Genomic DNA, 27,558 nt, shown 5'->3' with positions numbered 1-27,558 from the left:
TTACACGAGATTTAAAAGATTTAATCTGGCAATAAGCGCATACTGTACGTTCTTTTATTATACAATTATATTGATGCTTCATAAGAGAGTTTTTTAAATTACTCGTTTTTTATGTGTGAGAGTCGTTCTTTTTGTATGTATTTAATGATTTTATTTTGACATATTCCAGCGATTCTTTGAATAAAAAAGTGCGTTGAGAAACATTGATTGCAATCTTACAATGGGCAAATTTTAGGGCAAAATTGCACTCTAAGGTCATCTCATCTTTAATATGCAGTATTAAAACATTATATTTAAATAAGCAATAAATAAATACTACTTATCGTTATTTATATTTAATTTATTATCGTTGTTTATATGTAATGTTTAATATAAAAACAACACATAAAAAGAGGTCTAATTTGTTTCTGTTTGGCACGCAATGCCACACTTTTCTTCAGCGAATATCATGTGATTGCTAGTATTTTAAGCGTACAGACGAGCGTAGTATTATTTGTATAAATTTTATTATCATTTTAATTATCACTAATTAAACTTTATAATAGTCTATTTGCTGTGCCTTGACATCTGTCAATGAATTTGTATACTCAGATAATGCGTTATAATGAATATGACCTTATTATATGCTCTTGAATTCAACTGATATACTTATTAATTATACAATTTATATTAAAACGATTTTTTAAATTTTATATAAGTTTAAATAAAAAAAGAAATCTGTAATAAGTAGTGTTGACTTTAATTTTATTCATGTTGAAAGTGAAATTTTAGAAAATAAACTGTAATCTATTAATTAACGTAGGACATAAATCACAGATGCTACTATTGTTTTACAAGGAAACAAATATCACTCGTAGGAGATATTATCTTGCTACTGTATATATTAGCGAGCAAACTAGAGAAGGGCAATTACCTGACTTGGCCTTCACTGTCATTGCTCCTGATTTAAATAATGATAAAAAAGGAGATAAATAAACTGAACTTTCTACAAAAGCATTTGTATTCAATGTAAGTAGTAACTGTTCCTGAATATTGTAATTTACACCGAATCCAGGTGTAATGATAATTCCTACGTATCTTTTGAGCAGTGTTTAGAGACTAATGATTATTTAATTTTTATTTACAACAGAAATTTATTGTTTATTTATCATAAAACACAAAGAAAATGACACCATTCTTTCTTGATTTTTATTAAATAAACAAAATTATATTGCAAATGTTCTATTTTAATATGTAAATAACTAAATGGATGCATATAAATTTCATGCTTCATACTATATATATATTTTTTAAGTAAAATATTTTTCTTAATCTTTACTTTTTTTTCTTAAAACTTCAACAAATCGTTACGAATGAATTACAACATTGTCGGAAATTATTTAATAAAAAAAATATATATAATAAAAAATTATCTCTGCCATTAAACTTCCGTTATTTAAACTTCCTGCTGACCTGAAATATATTTTAGAAGAAATCGTCACCTTCATATTTCACCGGTAAAAAATCAAAGGTAAACTTGTTTAAATTAAACTTTTGTTTGAAGTATTGAGAAGAAGAAAGAATAAATAGTTGTTATTTTCTTATACAAAATTGAGTTTATTAAGGAATATATAGACTGTTCCTCGATATAAATTACTGTTTATACGAGGATAATAATTAACTTTATTTAATATAGTGCAAATATATTTTTTTTCAGTTAATATTAATTATTATTTAAATTTATTATCTAATAATTTTAAAAAATATGGGTCATTGCAGATGTTGAATATTTCGAAAGGCCAGGCGTGTGCTATTTTATAAGCAGCTAAAACGATCTTTTAATATGTATTTCGTAATGTATAAGATTTGGAAAATTAATTAATATTTCTTCATCTTACATTATTTTTTTTCATTTTTAAATCATTTTTTTTTCTTATTAAAAAACCAATAATAAGATTTGTATATTAAATTCGTTCATTAAATCAATTGAAAAAAGCTGAAAATTGGAAATACATAATTGCCTTTAATTCAAGAATAAATACTCTTTATACTTCTTTAAATTTCGTTAGTTATTCTGTTTGGATTTTAAAATGCCCAAATAACGAATAGGTTAGAGGTATGGAGAACCTCTAACCTATTCATTATTTGAGCCACTAGCGATATGGCTAAAGAGTAAACTCTTACATACATATTGTATATGCATGTGTATAAGTGTGTATGTCATATTTAAATCTTTTTTCTGTATTTATTTGACGATTTTTAAAAATTTATTTACCAAAGTAAAGTCCAGAAGTACCGGTACTTCCTGGTTATGCTATTACATATTATGTTAATAATAAAATTTTCCTGTTAAATTGTAAATTTTTAACTTCCTATTGTATTGAGCCACATTTCAAAATTGATCGTAAATTTTAAATACTAAGTTAATAAACAATTAATTAATTGTAATTAGTTTTACGCAAGTCTCATTTCATACACTCGAAACTAGTCCAGGGTCATGCTGTACTGTACGTCTGAAAATTACTTCGTACACTTGAAAAAATAGCAAAACGTATTTAAGTGAAATGTTAGAAAAATATTTCATTTAAATATATTTTGATAAAATAATAATTAAACAATTTATTACAATTTTCAACAAAATAAAATATAAAATACAAAATAAACTAAATGATATGATAATGTCTTTCCAATGATCTAAACAGATGAATTACCTCATTGTTTACTCTAATTATATGTCCATATTTCTGAAAAACATTATTAATATAATATTGTTAATATTTCTGTTTAATATTATTAACAGTTTCATATATTTTTACACGGTTAAAAATTATATAATGAATAAATACTAAGTTTAAAAAGCACAAATCTAATGTAGTTTACTTGTGTTTACAACAGGACTTCCCAACAGAGTCGATAAGCAAATTACACACGTATTATACATGCATATTTAGCCAAATATTTTAATAATATTCAATTATTTAATAAATACAATTATTTAAAATTTAAATATATATATATTTATTTATTTATTTAAGGGGTCGATGAAAATTTTTTTTTTTATAAAGGGTTGAGAATCCCTGTTTACAATATATAATCCCATATTTTTTTTTAACTATAATGCTTCATATACAGACAAAATATCACTTCAATTGTATATAAAATGTTAAATTAATGACATTAACAGAATTTCAGTTTTTAAAATATATTCTTCTTACTCCTTTGTCTTACATAGCATTATCATGTACTGTACGAATGTTATAATAATATTTTGTTTAAAATATATATAATTAAAGGATAGGTTTATAAAAGCTATAATAATTATACTTACATGATGACGCTTAATTTATGTCTTCAATGATTTTTTTTCATATAAAGTCTTACATGCATCTCGTACTTGATGGATGCAAATGCTACTGGTTTAATTAATACTCGGCTCTTTAAACAGTTTATTCTTTGATAAATAAATAACTGCAGTAATAAAAGTCTTTTACGTTAATTTCTAAAGTTAAAGCGGTTTTTTTTACGTAAATTTGCGAATACATAAATATGAATATAATTAACAGATTATATTTCATACTCTGTGTTAGTTAATCATGTTTCGAAAATATTAAAATGAACTTTAAATCCGATTAACGTTACATTCATTAACACGAAACATTTCAACCCCATTGTCTAGACCGAATCCACACTTTTGCCCACTTTTTTTCGTGTTTATGTGGGTTGCCAGTCATGAAATATATCTATTTTCCTAATTATTGAGCCATGAGAAATCGGAGCAATATGTCAACTGGCCTAATTTTTCTATAATTTTCTTTTAATGCTTTAATCATTTGTCAACTTTCCATCTAAATAATAATAATAATAATAAGTTCATAAAATAGCCGAAAATCAAAAACAATAATCCTGTACTTTAAAAAAAAATTTAAATAATTTATATTAAAATTGCAACGTTAAGATGATATGTTCAATCGGTAGAATTTTGTTTTACTTAGTAAGAGAAAGTTTATATTGACTCTAGAATTAGGAATTTTTTTTAGAAAATCACTTTGTAAAAGTTTAACACGGCCATCATTAAATAAAAGATTATTAATAGACGTTTATTAATAAAAGCTAAATAATAGAAAAATTAAATTGGAAAATTACTTGGTCCTAAGGACCGTATCACGATAAATTTGCCACTGTTTTTAAGGTGAAGAATCTTATTACGTATATACATAAGTAATAATTAAATAATTATCACACACAAGGTCGAGAAAGGTGATGCGTATACTCTTTCTAACCTTACAATAAACACAGAATAGATGAAGTTATGTACTGTACATTTCATATATTCTGCTTCTGTGTTCAATAAATACAGAAGCAGTATATATGAAATGTATATAACTTCACCCCCCTCTCGTTACAATAATAACTATTTTAAGCAAAAATTCAATTATCCAGATGGCCCGAGATCTTGATTGCAGCTTTACTGTAGCGTGTTATGCTAATAAATAAATTGTTTATGACGATACATAAAATTATTAATAATAATTTAATTCGAATATCCGAATAAATAAAGATTTAACGAAACATCAGAACTAAAAAAAAATAAATAAATAATTAGTAAAAATGCTCTCGGGTATTTTATCCATAAAGAGAATGTCTAGTGTTAGTGGGATTTTGATCTAGTTTATATTTCACAAAACAAAAGCTTGTTTCGAAACAAACGATGAATTCTCCAGGCGAAGAAACGTTGACTAATAATTCGTCAGTCGACCTTGGCCTCATGAACAGCAAGACATTTTTTTTTATATTCAAAATTTTTTTAAAAAAATCACAAAATATAAAAATATATTCCCAGCTTTTAAGTTTTTGAATTTTTATATAAAAATTTTCTGGGGTGGTTGTATGTAAATTTAATTCGAACAATAAACTCGTTTATGTATTAAATAAAAAGAGAAAAAATTTAATTATTTTTCAACAACTGGTAACAGGGACAAAATTAATAAAAATAAATTGAGGTGCCATAACAAGCCTTTGCCTTTTTACGACTTAAAAAAAAATCACAATGATCGATCCACTAAAATCATAATTATTTTAGTTTCTTACACTAAAATTATGATTATTTTAATTGCTGATTATGTTTAAATTAATTTATACATTGTCAACCTCTAACAACGGCCAATTTTTATGCTCCATTCAGTGTCAGTTGTTCAGAGGTTTCACTGATTTAATCTTTTTAAAGATAGTAAATTAAAAAAAAATAAATAAAAATTACTATTATTTGTTTCCATTGTTGTTAAGATTATCATTAAATATACTGTAATTAAATCACATTACTGTTATTATTATTTTTTTTTATTGAAGACAAACACTGAATTATTTTAATGAGATGTGTTTTAGAAGCTTTACTTGTAAGTCATGTCTTATTAAAACTCGAATAAGTATAATTAACATTAATATTTAACATTAAAGATTGATTTTAAAATTTATTATTAATTATTAAATATTTGTTTTTCATTATTTAAAGAACTTCTTTATTTAAAAAAAGAAACGAAATCAAATAGGTTAGTGAATTAGGAAATTTGCTTTAGCAAGGTGACCCCGTTCATTTTTAGTATTTAAAAAAAATTCATTTTGATCTTTCTATGAATGATAATCTATAGGGAGAAATTTTACAATCTCAAAATGTGCTTGTGTATAACTATTATGTAACATAATTATGTAAACTAGATTATTTTACCTTTGCTTAACTTTTTTAAAATCAAATATTAAACACAATTAATTAAATTTGTGTCGAAAATATACCTTTTTTATTATAAATTTAACTGTTTGTTTACTGTTATGTAACTGGAATTGATTAAATTGAGTGTATATATAGCTAATAAACAACATCTTTTATATGATAATAAGATCATAATTTAATTATATAAATGATTAAAACCCTAATAGCGTCAATGGAAGTAAAACAAACAGTGGTTAAAAGCTTGACGACATAAAAAAAAAGGTGAAAGTTTACTTCCTACTTGTTGAAATAACACCATCTGAGAAGAAATGCCTATATTTTTTTTCTTCTTTCCTTTTTTAAATTTTAATCTTAGACTCCCCTTATAGATAATGTAGGGCGGCCACGCCTGATTCAATACTTTATGCTCAAGAACTGTGAAACGAAAAGCAAGCGTTTCCGTATGGTCGACTGATGTCCCACATACTGTCACTATTACGTGATGGCTAATCGAGATACAAGTAAGGGGGACACAATGATACAGAAAAAAATATAACCTTATGACCCAATGGGTGCAGCCTCTACCTCTCGACTATATAAACAACTTGGCACTCGTGCATTAGCATTAATTGCGGCTCAGGTATAGAAGTAATCACAATGTATAGACATTTGGTAAGTAATCGATATACTTTAGAATAAAAGTTTAAGGGTGTGCTTGATATTCATTCGTTGGTATTTTAAATTTTTCAGTTCGTACTTTTGGCTGCCTTCGTGGCAGTTTATGCCGAGATGGACGATGAGTCTGATTTAACTGCCGATTTCACTGCAGCTGTACCATTTGCAGGAGGAGTCGGACACGGTGGAGTCGGTCACGGAGGTGCTGGTGGACTCGGAGGTTACGCCGTCCACGGTTTGCATAAAGGAGCCATCGGAAAACAAGCCTACGGTGCACTGGGACATCAAGCACATGGACACGAAGGTGTCGGCGCCTACGGTGCTCACGGTCTGAAGAAGGGTTTCGCTGAAGGTGGCTACGGTGGTCACGCCGGTCACGGAGCCGTTGGACTCCAGGAAGGAGCATACGCCGATCACTACAAAGGTGGTCACACAAAAGCTCTCGATAAAGAAAGGTTATACGCTTTAGATCAAGCCTACGGACAAGGTGGCAAGGCCGCCTACGGATTAGGCTATGGACATCACGGAGCTTATGGCGCTCATGGAGGTTACGGAGCCGAAGGAGGTTTGGCAGGATATGGACAAGGTGCCGTACAAGCCGGAAAAGGATACGGCCAAACCACTGTCGGAAAACAAGGAGAGCATCTCGGCGCTTACGGTCTCAACCAATATGGTGCCGTCGCAGGCAAAGGTGGAGCTGCAGGATTAGGTGGAGCCGGCTACGGAGGTCTCGGAGGTCTCGGAGCCCCTTATTATGGTTAAATCAACGCATGCCAATAAGTCCATCTACCAGTCAACAAACGTTCCAATCATGTGAAAATCGTCCGATCATCGACATTTGGCTAGAATGGATGATACCGGATTTCAAAATCTCATGCTTTTATCTGGTTTTACAAACCATCCTATTAAAAACATATGTTCAAATGTACATTCATAAGAAAGATGGTTAACAAAGATCAAAAATAAATTATTTATTAAATTATACTTGTTATTTTATTTATTTTAACAGAACATATATTTGATCCTTAATACTAATACTATAGTTTTATTTAAATTATATCTAAACTTCGATACAGAAAATATGATATTAAGTATAAAAGGTGTTTAACTTAAAACTCTGATTAAATTCAACAAGTGAAGAAACAGAATAAACCTTATAGAACTACAGTAGAGCCTCTATAGTCTGTCACTCCCAATCAAACACGTCCGGTAGTTCGACACTCCACCGCAAGATGGCGCAAACACAAGTTTCGTGTTACCACTTCATGTATGCGACAGTGCGTGTATACTATCAGTCGTTAGTTGTCTGTCGCGCTTGCAGTAGGCATACAATCATTAATACGATAAACTAACTTGTAAAACAAGTGCATTTTTACTGTACAGTGCATATGCATATCCAAAATCCAGCCACTGAAAACCTAGCCAGATTAAAATGTAATATTGTATTAATATTGTAAATCTATTTAATATTACATTGCATGCTTCTAGCCTATCTATTTGCCATTATTAATTATTTCGTTACTATTATTAATTTAAGGTTATAAACTGTTGAAATTTTTTCTGTATTTTCTGTGCGTGAATTATAAAAATTCAAGAAGCTCATGTAATGGTTTTAGCCAGTAGTTCTCGTAGCATGGCCTGTGACAGTGATGCCAACTTAGGAGTTTTCCCTCTAAATTTAGGGGAATATCAGCAGGATGAAGGAAAACTTAGGGGGAAATTTAGAGAGAAAATGTAAAGTCTGCCCATATTGATTAGTGGAGTTTCAACGATGAATAGGAGCTTACGAAAGTCATATGACTCATGAATGTTCTCACGCGAGATCCTGCACAAGTTGCTTCCTCACTTGTTGCTTTTTCAACTGTGTCACTCTGCCTTCACCCTAAAGTGAAAATTTGTGTTTCTCTGGATTGTTAAAAGACTAATATATATATATTTTAATATGAATTGCACATAAAGCAAAACTATTTCCCTAAATAGTTCTAATAAATAGGGAAAACTGTTTCAGTTTTTAGAGGAATTTTAATAGTTTTAGGGGAAATTTTAGACTGTTTAGGGATTTCACGACAGAAGGTTGACAACGCCATCATAATTAGGCACTAATTAGAAAAAAAATATCTAGCAACGAGTTGCTTAACTTTTCAGGCAACATTTGGTGACGCCATCTGTTATGATATTTTATTTTAAAAACTCTTTATATTTTTAACTACTATAAAATGGCAAAAAGCTTAATTTTGAGGGTAGGGGTGGGTTTATAAAAGAAATTACAAACGCTAATAACAAGTAAAATCGTTATTAAGTCTGATCCTACTGAAGATACACACGGCCCCTTTACCTACCGAACTTCTTGACCTTTAACCACCAAAATTTAATAACGTCAATTTCCTTAATACACAAATCTCGTTGTAATATGAAAATTCAATAAATAACTCTTCGGAAAACATTTCAATGAAAAGTTTTGAGTGTTGAAAATATTAATAATAATTGTATAAATGTGTACAAAGAACGTGCTGATGATACCACTTGTCAATGCAACACGTGACCATATGCCAAGGGCGGCGATTCCCGGAGGACTTTCTACATGAAACTTCATAGATTGGACTATAAACATGCTCAAACAAATTTTGTATTCTTCATAAATTGAATTATATTAACAATAATTACATCCGTTATACAAATCAAAATGTACAGATTTGTTTACAGATGAATGTTATACAATAATGTTACACAAACATACAGAAATATACTTAATTGAAATGTAATTTTATCACGTTACATTAATAAAGTACAGTTGCCATCTGTTCCTGCGACCTCCTAATTGATTCCTGGAAGACCATTGTTTGGTCAGAAACTGTAAAACGAGACGTCTTATTTCCTATAGGCCCTACGCTTAGTGTCATTAATTGAGATTACATTCCTGGAAATATATTTTTAACTGTGTAATACTAAAATATTATAACACTAGTTTAAATGCGATATGCAGTCATAACAGAAAATTTACAGCAATCGTTAAATATGGTCTACTAAGTTGGAGTCGTCCATTAATTACGTGTACAGTTTAAGGGGGATATAAAAGTACATAATTATACAAAATGGGGAGGGAGACAGTTTAGGCATTGTCTACTTAGATTATTTTAGAGGAATAGGTGGCATACGAATCTTACTAGCCTACTTACTAGTCATGTGGATAAACTATCAGTTAGAAAATATTAGAGAAATATATACTGTATATTCATTTCTTCAATGCCAGGGGGTCTATGAACTGTTGTACACGTAAAGGAGAGGAGGTTTTCCAAAAGTACTTCATTGTACACAATAGAGAAGAAAGGTACAAAAACTGTACACGTAATTAATGGAGGCCCCGTTAAACGTAATTTTTTAAACGTTTAATGCCCTAATTTAAATTTAAATCATTAATATTCAAGGAAAGTATTAATACACGAAAGAAAAACTTCATTTATTGTTGTATCTATTATAAATCACTCTTACAACCTTATTATTTCCTTCTACTATTAAATTTTTCTTCTTAATACGTCTTCTGTTTATATATTTTCATATTAAATATTTAAATATAAATGAATTTTTATTAATGTTAAATAATAAAACTTTTTGTTATAATAATTCATATAAAGACTAAAATATTATCTGAAAAGACATCAAAGTCGTTTACCTATCTCGTTTACTTAAGTAATTAAGTTAGAAATCTTTACTGCCATTTTAATTAAACATTGATCTCGAGTTTTAGATACAATATGCTTTTTTATTTTTATTTTTTGCCCCTTCTTGGTGACCAATTGATGACCGAATGGACACGACCACTGAACACCGATCGTAGCTGACCGACGGTGGAGTTTTGTGAGTATCTTCTTATATCTAACACTCAAACAGGACCAGTTTCCAATGAAACTCCTCTCGAGAAACACTTCTCCATTGGCAACTTGTCCATGTTCTATCACTCCACTCCACGCCCTTCTTACATGTTAGTGAAGAATTACGTTAATTTCACAATTGAAGTTATAATAAATCTTTATACAGAATAAATAAAGTTTATTTATATTATTAATAAGAATGTTAGACTATTGTAAGTTAATATTGGAATACAGCCATACAAGGATGTCCACAGGGTTTTCGTTTCAAGGGAATTGATGCTTAAATCAAATAACCAATCAGTTAATTTACTAAACTTATGTTCTTTAAATAGATTTATCTCTAATTATATTATCTTCGCTTATTTTTATGAGAACAGACAATAAACACGTGTCAAAAAACAAGCGAAAAATCTAATCATTCTATATATGTACTGTACAGGAAATAAGAAGCGAATCTCAGGAAGTGCAATTGTCTCTCCTGATCCCTCGCTGTGGGCACACTTGCCACTATATAAACGTGCATGATTTATAATAATTAAAAAAGTATAAAATCTATTTTAAAAACACATATTTTTTATACTTAAAACAGGATTGGTGCTATTAAATTTTGATGGTTAAAGATCTACCGGGTGGGGAGATAAAGGAGGTCGTGTGTCATATCTCGAGTGGAACTTAATAATAAATCTTTCTTTCTTATTCTTTACAAAAAATAAATTCAAGTCGTTGGTTTCTATTACAAATTATAATACACAATTCGAATCATTAAATTTTATTAGAATTTTATAATTTTTGTAAAGAAATATTTAAAAATTTACCTCTATACCGTTCACATTCATTATAATTCAGTTGATAATCCTTGAACGTGTTTACAAGAGGATAGAATTATTGGATTACGTCTACTACTAGTAAATTAAGTAGAAAATTATTAAGATTTTAATAATTATTATAATTAAAATATAGTGGAGTAACTTTACATAGACTTACTTGATGTTAAAAGAATAAAGATTTGGCGTGTTTGCTTAAAATAAATCTATGGAATATTAATGCAGGCATTTCTATGTAACGAACGTTCCACACAAATCCTTCAACTGTACGTCATATTTAACACCTTACAGTGAGATTTTTAATTTAAAAAAAAAAAAAATTGTAGCCCTCCAGTAGCCAAGTGGATAAAAACCACTGACTACGGTAGCTGGTTCGTGCCTAGCCAACGGGCTGCCGATTGGAATTTTCCCTGTTTACTTCACGTAAATAGGCACCAGTTTAACATAAAAAAGTCCCTAAAAACACCCCTTCACTGATCCATCTACGTGTTGCTTTGCTTTATTCCATCAATTCAATCCAATGGAAAATGTGGGCTCTGAATCAAATGATAAAACTATCGATGGGTAAAGCTTATTAACACTAAATAAGGTACTGCTACATCTTTTTCTATTACGTAATTAAAGGTGTTTAACAGGAGCCACATCCCAAGAAACTTTATACCCCTAGAACCTCATAGAAATTTCTATGGTATATATTCCTAATTGAGAATCGCTGAACAACAGCAAATATTTTTAAAAATAATAATTGTTTTAGTGAATTAAAATGTAAATTAGATGTAACATTGATCATAAAAGTTGGAGATTTGTTTTAATTAATTCTATATAATTTTAAAGTTTCAGATAAAATCTGCTTGCCCTCTTTTAATTAAGGTTAGTTAGTGTATTATATAGCAGAGGATGGACTTTCATCCTCTGCTATATACTACTACACTGATTCCATTTAATATGGAACTATAATGATGGAGAAAGAGAAAGATATTTATTATCAAAAGTTTATTTAAATAATTTATGTAAATTTTACTTTTATCTTCAACAAATGTTGTACAAAGTACAGTACACAATAAATGAATTTTTCGAAACTGACTGATATGACTCGTGGATTACTTAACTCCTCGCCCTCTCGACACTGTCCTCCCTTATCTCCTCGCCCTCTCGACCTTTAATCACCAAAATTTAATAGCATCAACCCTCCTAATACTCAAACCTTCCGATAAAATTTCAGATATTTTAGACAAAAGGCACAGGAGTTATTAAGCTTCAAAGCGGGTGAACAAAATCGTGTTCCCTTCATACGCACACAAACATCCATAATACAGGGGAGAAAAAACCCCGAATTTCTCGACGTTTCAAGGTCCTCCGAGTCCAAAAATGCAAAGAGAAAAAAAAATAGAAAGATACAAAAAGAATAAAATGGTTGAAAGATATTTTATTTACAAAAACTTTTAACTACAACAAAATGCGCAAAGGCATAATTGTTTATGTAGATATCGATATAAAATTTAATGTAAATGCAATAATAAACAATACTTATGTGTATATCCGGCTTGACAATTATGATAAACGTTAATTAACTTCATGATCAGTAATATATTCTTTTATTTAAATCTGTATTGATTAAAATCGTCATCGTATACAACTGTTGGTTTGAATCCGTTTTGTTGAAAGTTCTGTTGATAACTTGGTAAGAAAGGTGTAGAAATATCTGCATTCGACTGAAATTGCTGGTGGAATGGGAAAACACTGGCTAAGTTGTTTTGTTTACCCGGTTTTAATGAAGGTATCTGTACCTTGGGCGAGATAAAGGCACCGCCGCCATAATGGCTTCCTGGTATAATTTTAATGGGCAGAGCTGCTATCGGTTGGTGAATTCCTCCCAAGGCTTGTCCTTTGTAATTAAAAGGATATTGCACGGGAAATGGAATATTTGGATAGGCACCGTGTTGGGGCAATCCAATAACTTTAGATTTGGCATTAAATGGAATGTCTCCGAGTTTAGGAGCTTGAAGATGAGGTGGAAAAAATGCTAATGGGTTAAATCCGGCCGTATTCGATAGTGGTTGCGGGTGAAGATCTCTGGTTGGTTGAGTTGGTGCCGGTGCCAATAATATCGGTACAATATTTGGTGGTAAACCTCGAGGGAGAATGGGTTTACCTCTGATAGTTGGAGCAAAATAAATAGGAACCACTGGAGGATATCCCGATTTCAAATGTGGAGCCAAGAATAATGGTACGGGAATTGGGTGAGGTTGAGGTGAAGGCGTCGATTTTTCTTTCTGATCATCAGATGGCGATGGATTGTAAATAGGCGATGGAGTATAAATAGAACTTCCGTACAAGGGTGGTTTTCCTAGCATATAGAAACTACCTTGATTGTTATTGTCGTTGTTGTTACCGTTTGTAGCGCTACTGCCCGTTGGATTGTGGTTTTGATTATTGGATTTCGGTTGGGTATTCAGCAAAGAAAACAAATTATGGTTCGAATTGGTTGTTTGCAGTTTTTCTTCTTTCTTGGAATCACTCTTATCTTTCTTAGATGTAGCTAAGAAAGCTGGAGATTTAGTAGCCTGGACATCGATGACAAACGCCAAAATGAAGAGAAAATGGACAACCTGTAAAATAGTCCATTATTAATTATTTCTAGCCTCTATTCTACTTAATCTAGAAGGTATATTTATCAAAATAATTTAATAACGAACCCCTTTTACTATAAATATAGTCTAAATGATGCCGCGTATTTTTCTCATGCGATATTCTTGCATGCATTTGACAATGATGATTGACCTCTTTTAAAATCAATGAGATCCGGAATGTGACCCACTTAATTAATAAAAATTACTCCGTTTATTTTTGTTACAATAATATTTTGTCACCCGAATGCAATAATTAGGTTAAGTAGTAAGAAAATTGCTAATTGATTAAACGTTAAACTAAACTATTTTTCGATACTTTAACCCCCTCCTAAAATTTTATTGCGATATAAAACGTAGAAACATATTTAAAAAGTGAAGAAATGGAGATGCTTGGATGCTTTATTGTTACAGAAAACTGGCGTAAAAAGTAGGAAAAACGCGAAAAAACAAGAGAAAGTCGATACTAGCCTAGATTTTATACTTATTTTGTTATAATAAATTAATTGCTCATTATTTTCTTATAAGGTACGAAGCTTCTCTTTATTACCAACTGTGCTAACTCTGCCATAACAGAAATCTAACTCACGTTCTATTAAATTTTCGAGGGGAGGTCCACAAACAATATTACATCGTATTGTTTTTAGATTATGATTTTAAAAAGTATAATCGTGTGTACTATTTTTAATTTCCGATCTAAATGTTAACACTTTCTGTCTTACATATAAAATTAAAAATTCTAATAGAACTCGTGTGGTTAGTCTCTGTATAAATAAAACTCAAAATATGTATGTACAGTACTTTAGATAAAGGATGCAAGGATTCTATACCATTCAACGTATCCGAACCAAATTTGGCATGTCGAAGCACCCTTCTTAACTTAAGCCAATCACCCTTTTTTAACTAAAGTCGAGCAGCCTCTAGATTCTTTCAGTGGAGCTTAACAATGAAACTTTACCTAAAAACAGTATCTTTGATTTGGCTAGATTTACAACACACCAGAATACTGCCAGAAAACATGTTTAAACAGAGAAATTTATGTGTTTTTCCGTTCAATTATTGTAAATATTCAGGTTAATAAATGTACATTTTAGTTACTAAGACCATTTTTATACCCTCTCACCAATTTCCGCCTTCTCAAAACTCGTCAGTTACTTATAAATAAAGGAATTAATCCCGAATAAACAGTTTCTATCGTTATATTCTCGAGCAATTGATACGCTTTAGACAGGTTCACCTTTATTACATTACCTAAGAAACAACGAGAGGAAAAACGACGTTAACGATTTTACATAAACCAAATTAAATAATATTTATGAGGAAAAGTAAAGGATAATGTATAAAAATTTATACATTCTCGAGGATCTAAAGCCATAAAATAATTAGAAAAAATAAAATAAAATTTAATTTGTTATGACTTGCGAATTAAAAACTGTATTTTTAAATATTAATTTATAACACTTAAATTGTTAATAGCTCATTCTTTATACAGTAGATTCAATGTGCCTCGGGTTTATAACGAAAATAGATCGTGTATGAACTTTTATAACTTCCGCGTGTTTAAGGTATTAAAAAAAAAAATTAATGATTTTACATCGTTACATACAAGTTTAATTACATTTATAAGGAAATTTAGTGAGAAAGTAAATGGATATGTTAAACTGCAATTAAAAGTTTATACATTAAACTGTAAATATAATTTAACTGCGTGAGTTTTTTACACTAAAAACTAATTAATGAGATAAAGAACTAATTACGCTCCTTTAATTTAAGTCAAACTTTAAATATCGTTATTATAATTAAAGGTAAACTTTCTTATATCGGTTTTGTATTTAGCTAAGTTAATTAGAAAACGAACATTTTTAATAGTGAAAAATAAGCTTAGAATGTCTTGTTTTACCAAATTTTAATACGCTTCTCGTTTTGATAATTAAACTTCCCGACGATTTTACAGGAATTTTGGTAGAAGAGCATTTTTAACGTTTAAAGATCCGATTAAAATAATCCAAAAATTAATTAAATATTTTTTTAAAAATTGAAAAAGAGAAAAAGAAGTATAGAAAACGAATTTGCTTAAGAATAACAAAGCAAAAACACTCACGTTTTTCAAGTTAGAAAATTGCTATCAACCCTGTGTTATTCAATCACGGATAATATGGATCAGAAGCAATTTTATTCATTAAAAGTGATTAAAATTCTACTCGAATAAACGATAATCACTTTGAACTTCCATCTTCAAACGGTAGATTATCGAATAATTTATATAATTGTATTGAAGTTGTACTGAGTACTGTACATCACTTAGGCTTATATATATAATAAAATTACCCAATGGAATCTTTGAAGAATTTCTATTGATTAAATTAAAATCCTTTCATAAAATTAATTTTTTAAAATATTAAATTATCTATAAGCACTAGATACAACCTCTCAAGTTAGTAAAAGATGTAGTTCGATAGAGGAAATTACTATATAATAAGTAATTTGTATGTACTCACTTGTAGGACCAACATGATTGTAAGCTGTTGTATGAGTTCTCAGCTTGTTCAAGATGTAACTGATGCAGACCAGAGAGTTGAGTCTCTTAAATACAGGAGAGACCCCTTGGACGATGCACTCTGTACGTTCTATTCTGAGTAGTTGTTATAATTACATTCGACCCATTGTATTGTTTGTCAATTCATTTCCTTAGCAAGTGAGACGTGGCTGTTGGTAATGAGGTGGTTGTTGTTTATGGTACGCATACACGTCATGCTAACGTAGGAGGAGAAGCATACCTCTTGTGTGATTCGGCTCGAGTTTTAAATCTCATATGAATAGTGGGAAGATGTGATACTATTGACACACTAAAGAACCTTTGTTTCATAAACTCGGTTGATTGAGAACGTTTTCCAGTCACGAATTTTAATTTAAAGAGGTTAAACTCGCGATAACTTATTACAAATAGTAGAGATTATAGGGATATGGCGCCTCTAGAACCATAATATGCAGGCTTCCCCTCAAACTAATATTTGCAATAAAATTTTAATTCTTCGATAAGTGTAATTTTTACATAGTTTTAATGATCGAAAGGGTAAAGGTCACTGCTATTTTAAACCCATCTAATGATGGGTTTTTACAGCTCTGTACTAATACTACTCAATTGATATTTTGTCCCTACTTAAGCTAATTCCTTTATGAATTGTTACTTTTAAAATTAATTTTTGCGCTCCCAAACTCTTGCACCCCTAGACCCGGGCCCGGCGGAGCTAATGGGCACTAATTACAAAAGATGGATCCAAATATTTTTAAGAAAATAAATTTATAAATGGTATTAAACTAGCAATTTTGGATTCGGGCCCGAATTTTACATCCAAAATTCGGGCACAAAATTATTTATTTTTGATTCGTTCATCAGCTTTTGTTTTTATAAAAATAAATATAACCGTTTAATACGTATTTTTAGATGATTTTAAAATTAATTTTTAAACTACTCGAAGCGGATTCTGGAGAATTTTATTTGACGAAATTAACACAAAAGTTCTTGAAATAGAAAATTTTCAAGAATTTGTCAAAAATAACTCTCTTGCATAATTTTTAATTAAGTGTAAATGCGTATTTTAAGTTAAATTTTTCAAATATATAATTCTATTTTTATATCTTTTATCGGTTAATTCGAGCGAGCTATGATTAGCTTGAAATCCAATATTTTCTTCCTCATTCTATACTCGTATAAGTCATTAATTAATTTTTTTTAAAAAAAGCTACAATATATTTAGTTTAAATTACTATTAATTTCTTTTATACATTCTAAAAATCTTATAAATAATATTAATATAATATTTTGAAGGGAAATATTTAATGAAATCTTAAATAAAGTTTAAAAATAGTCGTAGGTCCATTAGAGTGGATTAAACCACTGAACAATAGAAGTTTGATCGTGGGTTCACGCCTGCCCACGTGGAGTTTTCCGGATTTTTTTCACGTTTTTAACACCTAAATATTGGTAAAAATTCCCCCTTTGGTAGATTTGTGTTTTAACAAAATGTTAACACGAATGTATATAAATTAATAAGCCAGCAGGATAACACCACTAAACACTAGTAGTTAGGTCGAGACCGACCAACAGACGGGCCACGTGTAGTTTCCGGGTTCCTTCACGTGTCTTAACATCTAAATAGGAGCCAGTTTCCCATCCCCATCGGCAGATCATTCACGTGTTGCGTTGCCTTATTCCGTGGACCCAACCTAAAATAAATTAATACAATATCGAGAATTTCCGAGGAAAATTGCAAAATGGTGCCATTTTTCACTCCTTAATTCATAAAAGTATAATTAATTTTATATTAAATCGTGTTTAAAGAATAGAGAATAAATTTAATCCGTCTCCAATCAAATCTCCTCTAATTAATTTGTCAATGTTGTGATTCTCTAAGGACCTCCCTAATGACTTTGGGACTGCTGTGTAGACGTTAATTACATCACAAATTAATTATAATCTTTGTAATTCCAAGCAGATCTTCAACTACCGTATCTTTCATACAGATTTCTTAATTAATACAAATCAATGTCAACGATAAAAATGTGAATTTACCACTATAAAAATTGTATTCTTTATACAATAAAATTCTAAATAAATTTAATAAAAATCAGAAAATATTCTCAATTTACAAGGATTTTTTTCCAAACTGTAAGAAATTCCTTAGAAAATCTGCGAATTCTTATACTTCTTGCCTTTGTTCAATGCAATGCTTCATTCTAAAAGTTTTAAAGATTTAAAATAGAATTTCTGAGAAACGTTAAATCAAATTGAAAGTAATTTCAAGTATGTTTGTGTGGAAATGTGGAAATCTGTAAAAAGATATAAGGTAAAATAACCCGTTTCCTGTAAAATTAAAACGTTGATTTTTCAAGGAAACGTCTTTCGAGTTCTTAAATATCGTTGTAAATATTTAAAAAAATCAATTAAAATCTTGTAAATTTGTGTTAAAATAAACTTACTACGCATTATTTATGTATTCGGTAAGGCCGGGTGGAGGTTTTGAGGGTTTCCAGAAACAGGCCTCCCCAATTATTACCTCCAGAAATTAGTCAGGCCCCTTTTCTGAGCTCGAGGCCCCTGTTATTCAGTAATAATTACTAAACACTCGCTTATTATAGTTTGTTACACGAAATATTTTCTAAATTTGAATTTTAATGCAGTAAATTTACGTGTTAAATCGTGAGAAATTAACTAATTACAAGCTAAACTAAATTACTTAATTGGATTTCACTTTTAATATAAGCAATTAAATAATTCCACGGAGTTTTTTCTTGTCTTAATTTAATTATTAACATCATTAAGTATTCTTCGAAGCCATTAAAACTTCCGTAAAGTCATGTTTAATGGCTAAATATATATACTGTATTAAATCGTTCGGTTGTTTATCGTTAATTAGCAATCTGTATGTACTCCGAACAATGAGATTGATGTAAGAGATTGCCTAACTGATTATTAGGCATTAAGTTGTTTTCTTTAATGTTTAAATATCATTAAATATCATGCCTGTTACAAGGGACAAGGTCAGAATAAAAATCGATTAAAATTATTCAAGATTTAGTTTCTACTGGACTAAACAATATCCGATTCAATTACTTTAATTATTAACTTTTATAAATAGGATAAGTTCAAATTTAATTTTTATCATATTTTTACTTTTCTGGCCTAGATTAAAAGTGTGGCCATCGGTCAAAAAATGGTCCCCTCCTTCGAGATTTTTATATTTTTGGACTCAGTAGGCCACGAAACGTCCAGAAATGCAAAAGAAATTCGGGGTTTTTCTCTGTATGTATGGGTGTGTAAAGGAACGATTTTATTCATCCACTTTAAAGCTTAATTACTCCTGTGTATTTCGTCGAAATTTTCTGAAATTTTGTAGAGAGATTTACGTAATATGGGCATTAATTCTATTAAATTTTGATGATTAAAGATCGAGAGGGTGAGGAGATAAGGGAGTTCACGTGTTGTTTATCAAACTCATCTGCATCCTCAAAATTAAGCGTTTTGCTACTTTATAATAATATAATTAAAAAAATAATAATAATAAAAGTTCATAACAGATGGAACCACATACAATTTTAACTTTTTTGCTGGGATATATTAGTGTACGGATGGAGTATAACTGTTGAGATATTTGAGATACAATAAACTTTTGATCCTTTAATAAGCAATTTACATGGTTATTAATGGATCCAAATCGTTCTTCCTATTCGAGGAAGCGATTATAGCGTATTAAAATAGTAGTCATTCTTAGAGATGGAAAAAAAAATTAATCTACTTAAAGTTTATAAAGAATAATTTGTTTAATTGTAAAGATATTCTCGATTATATTAAGGTGAAAACTGTTATAGAACGGGGAAAGCGTTGTGTTTTCAACGGTGCGTGTAAAAAGGTCACGACATAAATCACGATGCGGAAAGGATAACAAAAATAAAAATGAGAATAACACTTTCATTCAAGAAGAATCGTGAAAATAATTTAGGTAATTAATATTTTATTTCTGAGATGTTTTCTAGGATATAACCATGTCGTTGTCATCGTATTTTTATTTATAAAACATCTATAAAAGAAAATAAATGATATGAATGAGTGTGGTGTTATTAACTCGAATTTATTTATAGAGATTTTAAGATTGAATTTATTTATATAAATATTTAAATATATAAAAAAATAATTAAAATATTATTAAAATACATCCAAAAGGCATGAACTGAATATATTAACAATGATTGAAGAATATCAAGTTTTGATGTAATTTTATTTCTTAAATTAGCAATGTTTACATTAATTAAAATGAAATAATGTTTTTTCAGAATACGAAATTATAATTAAAATGTATTTTTACTTTATTATTTAATTTATACTTCTAAAAACATATATATATATATAAATGGATAGATGATCGACGAGCATCCCCCTTAAATACTCAAAACTTCATAGAAAGGTAATCTTATTATAAAAAAGAAAATTAATACGTTCTTTATATCAGACTGGAGGCTCAAATATATATGAATGTATTTATTATAACATACGAGATAAAACATCAATTTCTAATATAATATAATACTCTTTACAGTTTTCCTCCTCTTTGTATGTTCATACAATGAGGAGGAAAACTGTAAAGAGTATTATACTAAAACCAATTGAAATAATTTTTTTATTATTATAAACACATAACGTATGAATTTTTTATGGTAATTTTTGATACACGAACCGAAAACTTTCAATGATTTCTAGCATAGCCTACTAATTTCCATTGGTGTAACTTTCTGACATATTTTTCCAAGAAAATGTCGGTAACCTGATCCCGCTCACTAACGTTAAAATCATTTTAAACTCTATTAATTAATAACAATGAACACATACTTATAATACACTTTAATTTCTTGGTAATTCGTCCCATTTATCTATTACTATACTCGAGAATGAATTGGAAATTTTCGAGTAATCTAATTAAAATTTACAAGAGACACGAATTGGTATGTAATAATTAAATAATTAAGTAAAGAATGTTTTTGATTTCATCCATTAAATAACAATTTTAGATCGATTTTCTGCTCGATTCTATTAAATGTAATTTGTAACGTGTAGTGAATAAGGACTTTTCACTTAACTCGTGTAATTCAGACTGAATAAATAATTATTTTAATAAGATTCTCTTTTAAATTTTAAGTGAAATTTTCTCTTTAAATAAATAATTTACAGAATATTATTAGATTTCAGGTATTAAAGGTCATTTGTGTTAAATAAACAATTACTAAAAATTAATTAGAAATTAATCTGACATGAACTTAAGTTTGTACGAGAATTTAATTAGGTCAGTAGAATTTAAAGTCGAAGAGGTCATAGGTCATAACCCTGAAAAATTTTGAAGAATTTTAATAAATTTAAGTTCATTTTTCTATACTAAAACCCTAAAATTAAATTAATTTATACAACACTATACTTGAGGTTATGCGATGTTACCGTTATTAGATTGCTGATTATTTCTAGAAGAATTTCTTCAATTTACGTTTAAAAATAATTAATTATTAATATAAATTTAAAAGTTTAATTGTGCATAAAATTTATTTATTTATTTTCTTAATTAATTCTTTGAACAGATCGCATAGGTAGAGTAATGGCTTTTCTTTACTAAAAATATTTCAATTTAACGAGATGTAGTTTAATATAAATCATGTTTAAGACGTAAATATATTAAAATTTTTATCAATTTTTAAGGTTTTTAAGTCATTAGTCAACCTTCTTTAACAGATATAATAAGGCCGGGTGGCCGAGCGGTCAAGGTGGCAGCCTACCGCTCTGGGAGACCCGGGATCGAATCCGAACGGGTCGAATAATCCCCAGGAATTTTTCGGGGGGTGGTCCGTTCAAATATGTCGGGCCCCGTCCCTCACCACCCGGTCGCCCTATTGTGGGCCTGGCCGAACCCATAATGAGCTTTCTAAAAGAGGCCCTCTTAGTGCCCACGGGGTGGAAGGAGTTAACCCATTGAATGCATCATGTTCTGCGTACAGTTTCCATTCGAAATTCCTACGAAAATTGCTATTTCGTGTACATATTAAAGGTAAAATAGCTCTAAATTATATACGTAAAAAGTAATTCGAATATTCGTCCCAAATAAATTGACTTATGAGATTATCGATTCGTACATTCAATTGAATACGAGGAAAAATTGATCAAACGAGTGTTTTCGAGCGATGTCATTAACATATATTTTAAATTTTCCGCGTGTTTTTATATTTGTAATAAATTAAAATGTATTATTTATTGTATGCACGTTATAATGAAAGTTAAATAATTTAATAAATCACTATAATATACTAAAACACAAGCATCTGAAATATTATTTACGAATTGGATTACTGATTTATATTATTATTCGTGTGTTTTCGACTGGGTAAAGGATCTTGGAGTTGAGCCACCTTTGCCATCACTGCAATTTATTTTTACACATGTTGTCTACGTGTAAAAATAACATTTACAAATTATATTACTGATTAAATGCTGTATTTGGTTATGTTTATCGGGATTCGGAGTGGGGAAGATAGTGGGGGTGGTCCTCCCGAAAACATCATTAAAATACATTGGCATTGGACTGGTATGTCCTGAAAGCCTCATCTTAATAAGTGGATGTAATTTGAGGACATGAGTTGAATAACTCAATAAACTTCACAAATAATATATTCTTGATTATCATTTTGAATTACAGTAGACCCCCCTATAACACGGGTTCATATAACACGGAACGTATCTATCGTGTTATAGGGCGGTCTACTGTACTTCAATACGAATACTTTCCAAGTGTGATAAGTGAAAAAGATTTAATCCTAAATGCCTATTTTGCCGTGTATAACGCCCAGTTTTTTGCCCAAATTGTCACTCATCGAAGCATGCTTTAAAGTGGTTTTCGTGAAAATCCTTCAGGACTCGCAGTAAATTTTGTTTTAGGGCACCAATCGTCTCAAAACGGAACGGAAATTTTAGACGAGGAAACAGGATAAGGTTTCGATGTCAAAAGCGCAGATCCATGTTTCACCGTCCGTAATCAGGGCCGGGCCCCGCGCTTAAGAGGATGCAGCATAATAATGTTTTATAATTAAAATGTAACAACTTGTATTTCAACGTAAATCTTAATTTTAAAGTATAATTGTAAGATACACTGGAAAAATCTCATGAATCCTGATAGAACTTTGCAACTAACCTACCAACAAACCCAGGCGCTAAGTCAGGTTGGTGTAGTTAGAGTAGCATAGGACATTTATACACTTGGGCATATTGTAAGCTAATAAATGCTTTAATTGAACAAATTTATGCTATTTAATGGTACTTTTCTTTAATTTACTAAGGTGTTTTAATTTAACTTCGTTCAGCACTCCATAGTGAAAATAACTTTAAAACTTGGGATTGGAACTTTGCTGACACAAGTAATTATTAATATTAATTAATAAAAACATTGTTCAAGTAACAAATTACCATTTTCCCACAGATACCTGTACATTAAATTTTCTACCTAGTTTATCTTATTATACAAAAGTACATTTAAGTGAAGAAAAATATTGCAGGAACTGGCATCTCTATTCAAAACTAAAAGATGAGGTATTTTGTTTTTACTGCTATTTATGCCCTAACCAATTGTCAAGATCATCTTCAGCATTAGTAAATGAAGGTGTTTCTGACTGGAAGCACCCTGAAACTCGATTAAATGAACGTGAATTATCGTTGCCACACAGAAAATCACTTAAAGATTTCATGAAGCTAAAAACAGGTTACAAAAAGAACAAACAATTGACGATTTTCTTCAAAGAACATATAAGACGTGTATAAAAGATAAAGAAACAAACGATCATTATTTAGGTGGGAAAATTAAAAATGAGATAATAAATCTGTTGGCAAACAAAGTTAAAAATGAAATAATAAAAAAAGTAAATATTATGCAGTACAGTTAGACTGTACTGCCGATAGAAGTCGTATTGAACAATTGACTCTCATTGTTCGAATTGTAGAAATGCCTGACGAACAAGAATGAAGTAAAGTTGAAATTAATGATTATTTTATTGGTTTTTCTCGCATGCCGAAAAGTACGGGGTTTGATTTATCCGAGAAATTATGTAAGCAACTTAAAACTTGAAATATTTCTTTGAACGATTGCCGTGATCAAGCAATTTTTTAAAATCCTTGTAAAAAATTGAATGCTCTTTTTTTTGCTCGATTACACTCGACATTTTGAAAAATCCTAGTTAAGAAAAAACCCTATCGTTTTCATTTCTCGACGTTTCGAGGTCCCCCGAGTCCAAAAATGTAAAAGTCACGGGAAGTCATTTTTTGATCGATCGCCATACTTTTCTTCTGTTATATAATTATAACAGAACCAAGAAAGTAAAAAGGTTAAAAAAAACACTGTTGCAACCGATCAATGTAAAACGTCGGGCTTAATTGAGCGATCGCGGTCCTTAAAAATAGGGCTTTCTCAGCCTTTATACATTATTTTGACGTGAAGTTCTCGGCTTTTCGCATTTTTTCTTCCTTCAAGCACCCGAAATAATATATTGATTTTACTTGACTTCATAATTAAAATTTTATTAGGCCTATATAGATATAAACCCAGACCCCTATATATAGGTCCGGCCAAGGACTATAGTCTTTGATTCCCTACCCTAAAATCAAACGAAATGGGTACATTTTATGAAAGCGAAAAGATGTTTATCGTAGATTTACTACAGGACAGTTATCCGAAAACGTTTCGAATAAATGATTGTAGTATCGCGACAATTTGATTTTATTCTTAATTGATTGGGACTTGTATGCATTTTTGAGTTTAATTTAAAAGTTCACCCAGCTTAACAATTGGTTTATTATGGAAATAATTGAAATCCAAAATTTGTTACGTTTCTGTATGTAAGAGCTATTATTGGATTGTCTGAATACAAATCGAATGGAGTCTAGAGATGTTAAAGAAAACGACAAACCATCTTCGAAAATTGACAATTACCGTATTCAATGTGCCAATACAAACGGAACGAAGGGCAGCGATAGTGTTCCCATAACTCCTAAATGCAGAATATGTTTGACCGATGAGGGCAATTTAATCTCTCCTTGCCTCTGCAAAGGTAAAACGTAGCAAATTACCAACTATTCAAATATAACAAATTATGACGATTTTAATTTCTAATTAATTTACCAGGATCCGTAGGTCTCGTACATAAAAACTGCTTAGAAACATGGTTAGAAAATCGAAATGTGGATTCTTGCGAGCTGTGCCAAACACCGTTTCACGTTATCCGCATCCCGAAAGTGATGCATCTTTCTACGAAAATTCCATTTATTAAATCTACTTTATGCAAACTTAATAACTTACAATATTTTTCTTCAGAAATTTAGAGAATGGTGGCAAAGTAATGACTCTTTAACGGACAGAAAAGTCTTAAGAAGAGATTTAATTGTTATATGTGCATTAACGCCCATGGCTATCCTGAGTATAGTTATGTGCTTAGAAAAAATCGTTTATTTTATCAAACACGGACATGTCATCGAAATGGTGGCCATGGCAACCTTTTCTTCATTTTTAATACTTTCTTTTCTTTATCAGCTATTTGCTACGCTTAGGTAAGACTAATAGACCATAGATCTACACAGATTACGCTGTGTACAATTTGAGTCAACCACGGTTTACATTTTAAAGAACTGTTCTTTCTATAATAATGTAATTTTTAACGTTTGTCTGTCATATCTGGAAAGAAAATAACGATTACGCTATATTTTAAAACGTAAATTTACTCATTTTAAAACAATATGGTGATCGACTAAAGAACTGCAATACCCACCATTGGCCGAGGGGATAAAACCACCGAACGCTGGTAGTCGGGCGTGGGTTCGCACCTTGCCAAAGGGCTGACCGCGTGGAATTTTCTGGGTTTTCTTCACGTTTGTAACATCCAAATAGGTGCACCATTCTATAAAAGTCCTCCCGGCAGGCACCCCTCTCGGCAGATCGCCCATTAGTCACGTTGCCATAACCAAAGAGATGCGTTGTGAAAAGTGTCACTTTTCATAGTTTTAGAAAATTCTGCCGAATTGTCAATGTTATATGAATAATAATTTATATTTATTTCTATAGTGAAATATAAGCAAATATAGATTTTTGAAATGTCCTTACACAATTTCTATATGCAAAATTTTATTTAGCGATGATGTTAGAATTTGATTTTTATTTCTTTTCGATTTACCAAAATATATTTTCTAGTCTATAAACTTGCCATTTTATATTAAAATCCAAAATGGCGACGTTTTGGAGAATTCGTGTTGATTTTAACATTTCAACTGAATGTGTACAGATATATACGTGTTTTTTTTTTAACTCTCTTTCCCGTGAATTTTACGGGACGTTTTCTTAGTAAGCCCATTATGGGTTCGGCCAGGCCCACAACAGAGAGGCTGGATGGTGAGGAAGGGGCCCGGGACCGTCCCCGAAAACTTCTTGGTGTCTTTTAATCCGTCCAGATCGATCCCGGATCTTCCAGAGCGGTAGGCTGTCACCTTTAATCAATAGCGCGTTATCCTATGGGCAAAAAGGGCAACTGCTTAACAAAAACCAATCTTTTATAAGAACGTATTTCTTTCAAAAAATGTCTGTACATGTAACACACTGTACACACATGTAATAACACAGGGGCCACGTGTACAGTTTTTTTACATGTACTGTACATGTGGCCCCCTAATTCAGATTTGCCTGGACCCTATGAAGCTCTACCTTCAGTCGCTCGGCTATCCACCCGTCAGACAAATAAAATATGTAAAATTGAATCGAACTTAAGTTTATATATTGAAGTCATTTTATATATTTTTACAAAAATTACATAAACAGGAAGTAATTTTTGCATGAATTATACTACAGGAGTCATTATCTTTCGTACAAAACATGGAGAAATAATCATAGCAACGTCCAACTTTTGACAGAAAATGTTTACGATAAATTTCACGAAATTATCAATATGTCAACATCTCCCATTTCCTCTTAATTCTGGGAAAAAGGCTAAAATTCGATCGAGATAAAACGGATACTTATCGAAAACTTCACAATAATTACTTTTATGCAGGGAATAAATAAACAACTTTACCAGTACAAATCTCTTTTGGATTTATTTTAATTTACTATTTTTTTAAAGTAGTCATGCGTGTCGAAAACAAAGTTTTAAAAATTTTCTTAAAAATTAATATCATATTTATTTTTCCTTGTCAAAACATAATAACCAATTGTATTATCATTAATTTTAGTTTCTTCCGAAATTTTAATGATTTCGAGATGTTAGTACAGTTTACGTGTTATTATTTGTACACAGGTATCTAGGAATTTACTTCACTA

The 27,558-nt window shown here is 30.2% G+C and overlaps 2 protein-coding genes and 1 long non-coding RNA gene across 3 annotated transcripts; 2 read left to right on the top strand and 1 right to left on the bottom strand.

The window, feature by feature from the left end:
• The first annotated feature begins 6,340 nt into the window (after positions 1–6,340).
• On the top strand, positions 6,341–7,120 carry LOC136970822 (uncharacterized). The gene is made up of 2 exons (XM_067265291.1): positions 6,341–6,355; positions 6,434–7,120. The coding sequence occupies exons 1-2, from the start codon at positions 6,341–6,343 to the stop codon at positions 7,118–7,120; spliced, it is 702 nt and encodes a 233-aa protein (XP_067121392.1).
• A 5,337-nt stretch (positions 7,121–12,457) lies between these two features.
• Positions 12,458–16,347, bottom strand: LOC136970820 (bromodomain-containing protein 4-like). The gene is made up of 2 exons (XM_067265288.1): positions 16,177–16,347; positions 12,458–13,660 (listed from the first exon to the last, which is right to left on the bottom strand). Exons 1-2 carry the CDS (start codon positions 16,189–16,191, stop codon positions 12,647–12,649), a joined length of 1,029 nt encoding a protein of 342 aa, XP_067121389.1. The 5' UTR covers positions 16,192–16,347; the 3' UTR covers positions 12,458–12,646.
• An 8,737-nt stretch (positions 16,348–25,084) lies between these two features.
• LOC136970819 (uncharacterized) lies at positions 25,085–25,732 on the top strand. The gene is made up of 3 exons (XR_010880044.1): positions 25,085–25,306; positions 25,381–25,490; positions 25,570–25,732. It is a non-coding gene; the product is annotated as an uncharacterized lncRNA (long non-coding RNA).
• The last annotated feature ends 1,826 nt before the right edge of the window (positions 25,733–27,558 follow it).

This window comes from Centruroides vittatus, unplaced genomic scaffold (assembly GCF_030686945.1).
Source record: "Centruroides vittatus isolate TY-2023 unplaced genomic scaffold, ASM3068694v2 contig_2194, whole genome shotgun sequence".
Taxonomy (NCBI): domain Eukaryota; kingdom Metazoa; phylum Arthropoda; class Arachnida; order Scorpiones; family Buthidae; genus Centruroides; species Centruroides vittatus.
The sequence above is the reverse complement of the archived record's forward strand: the minus strand, read 5'-3'. Positions and strand labels throughout refer to the sequence as shown.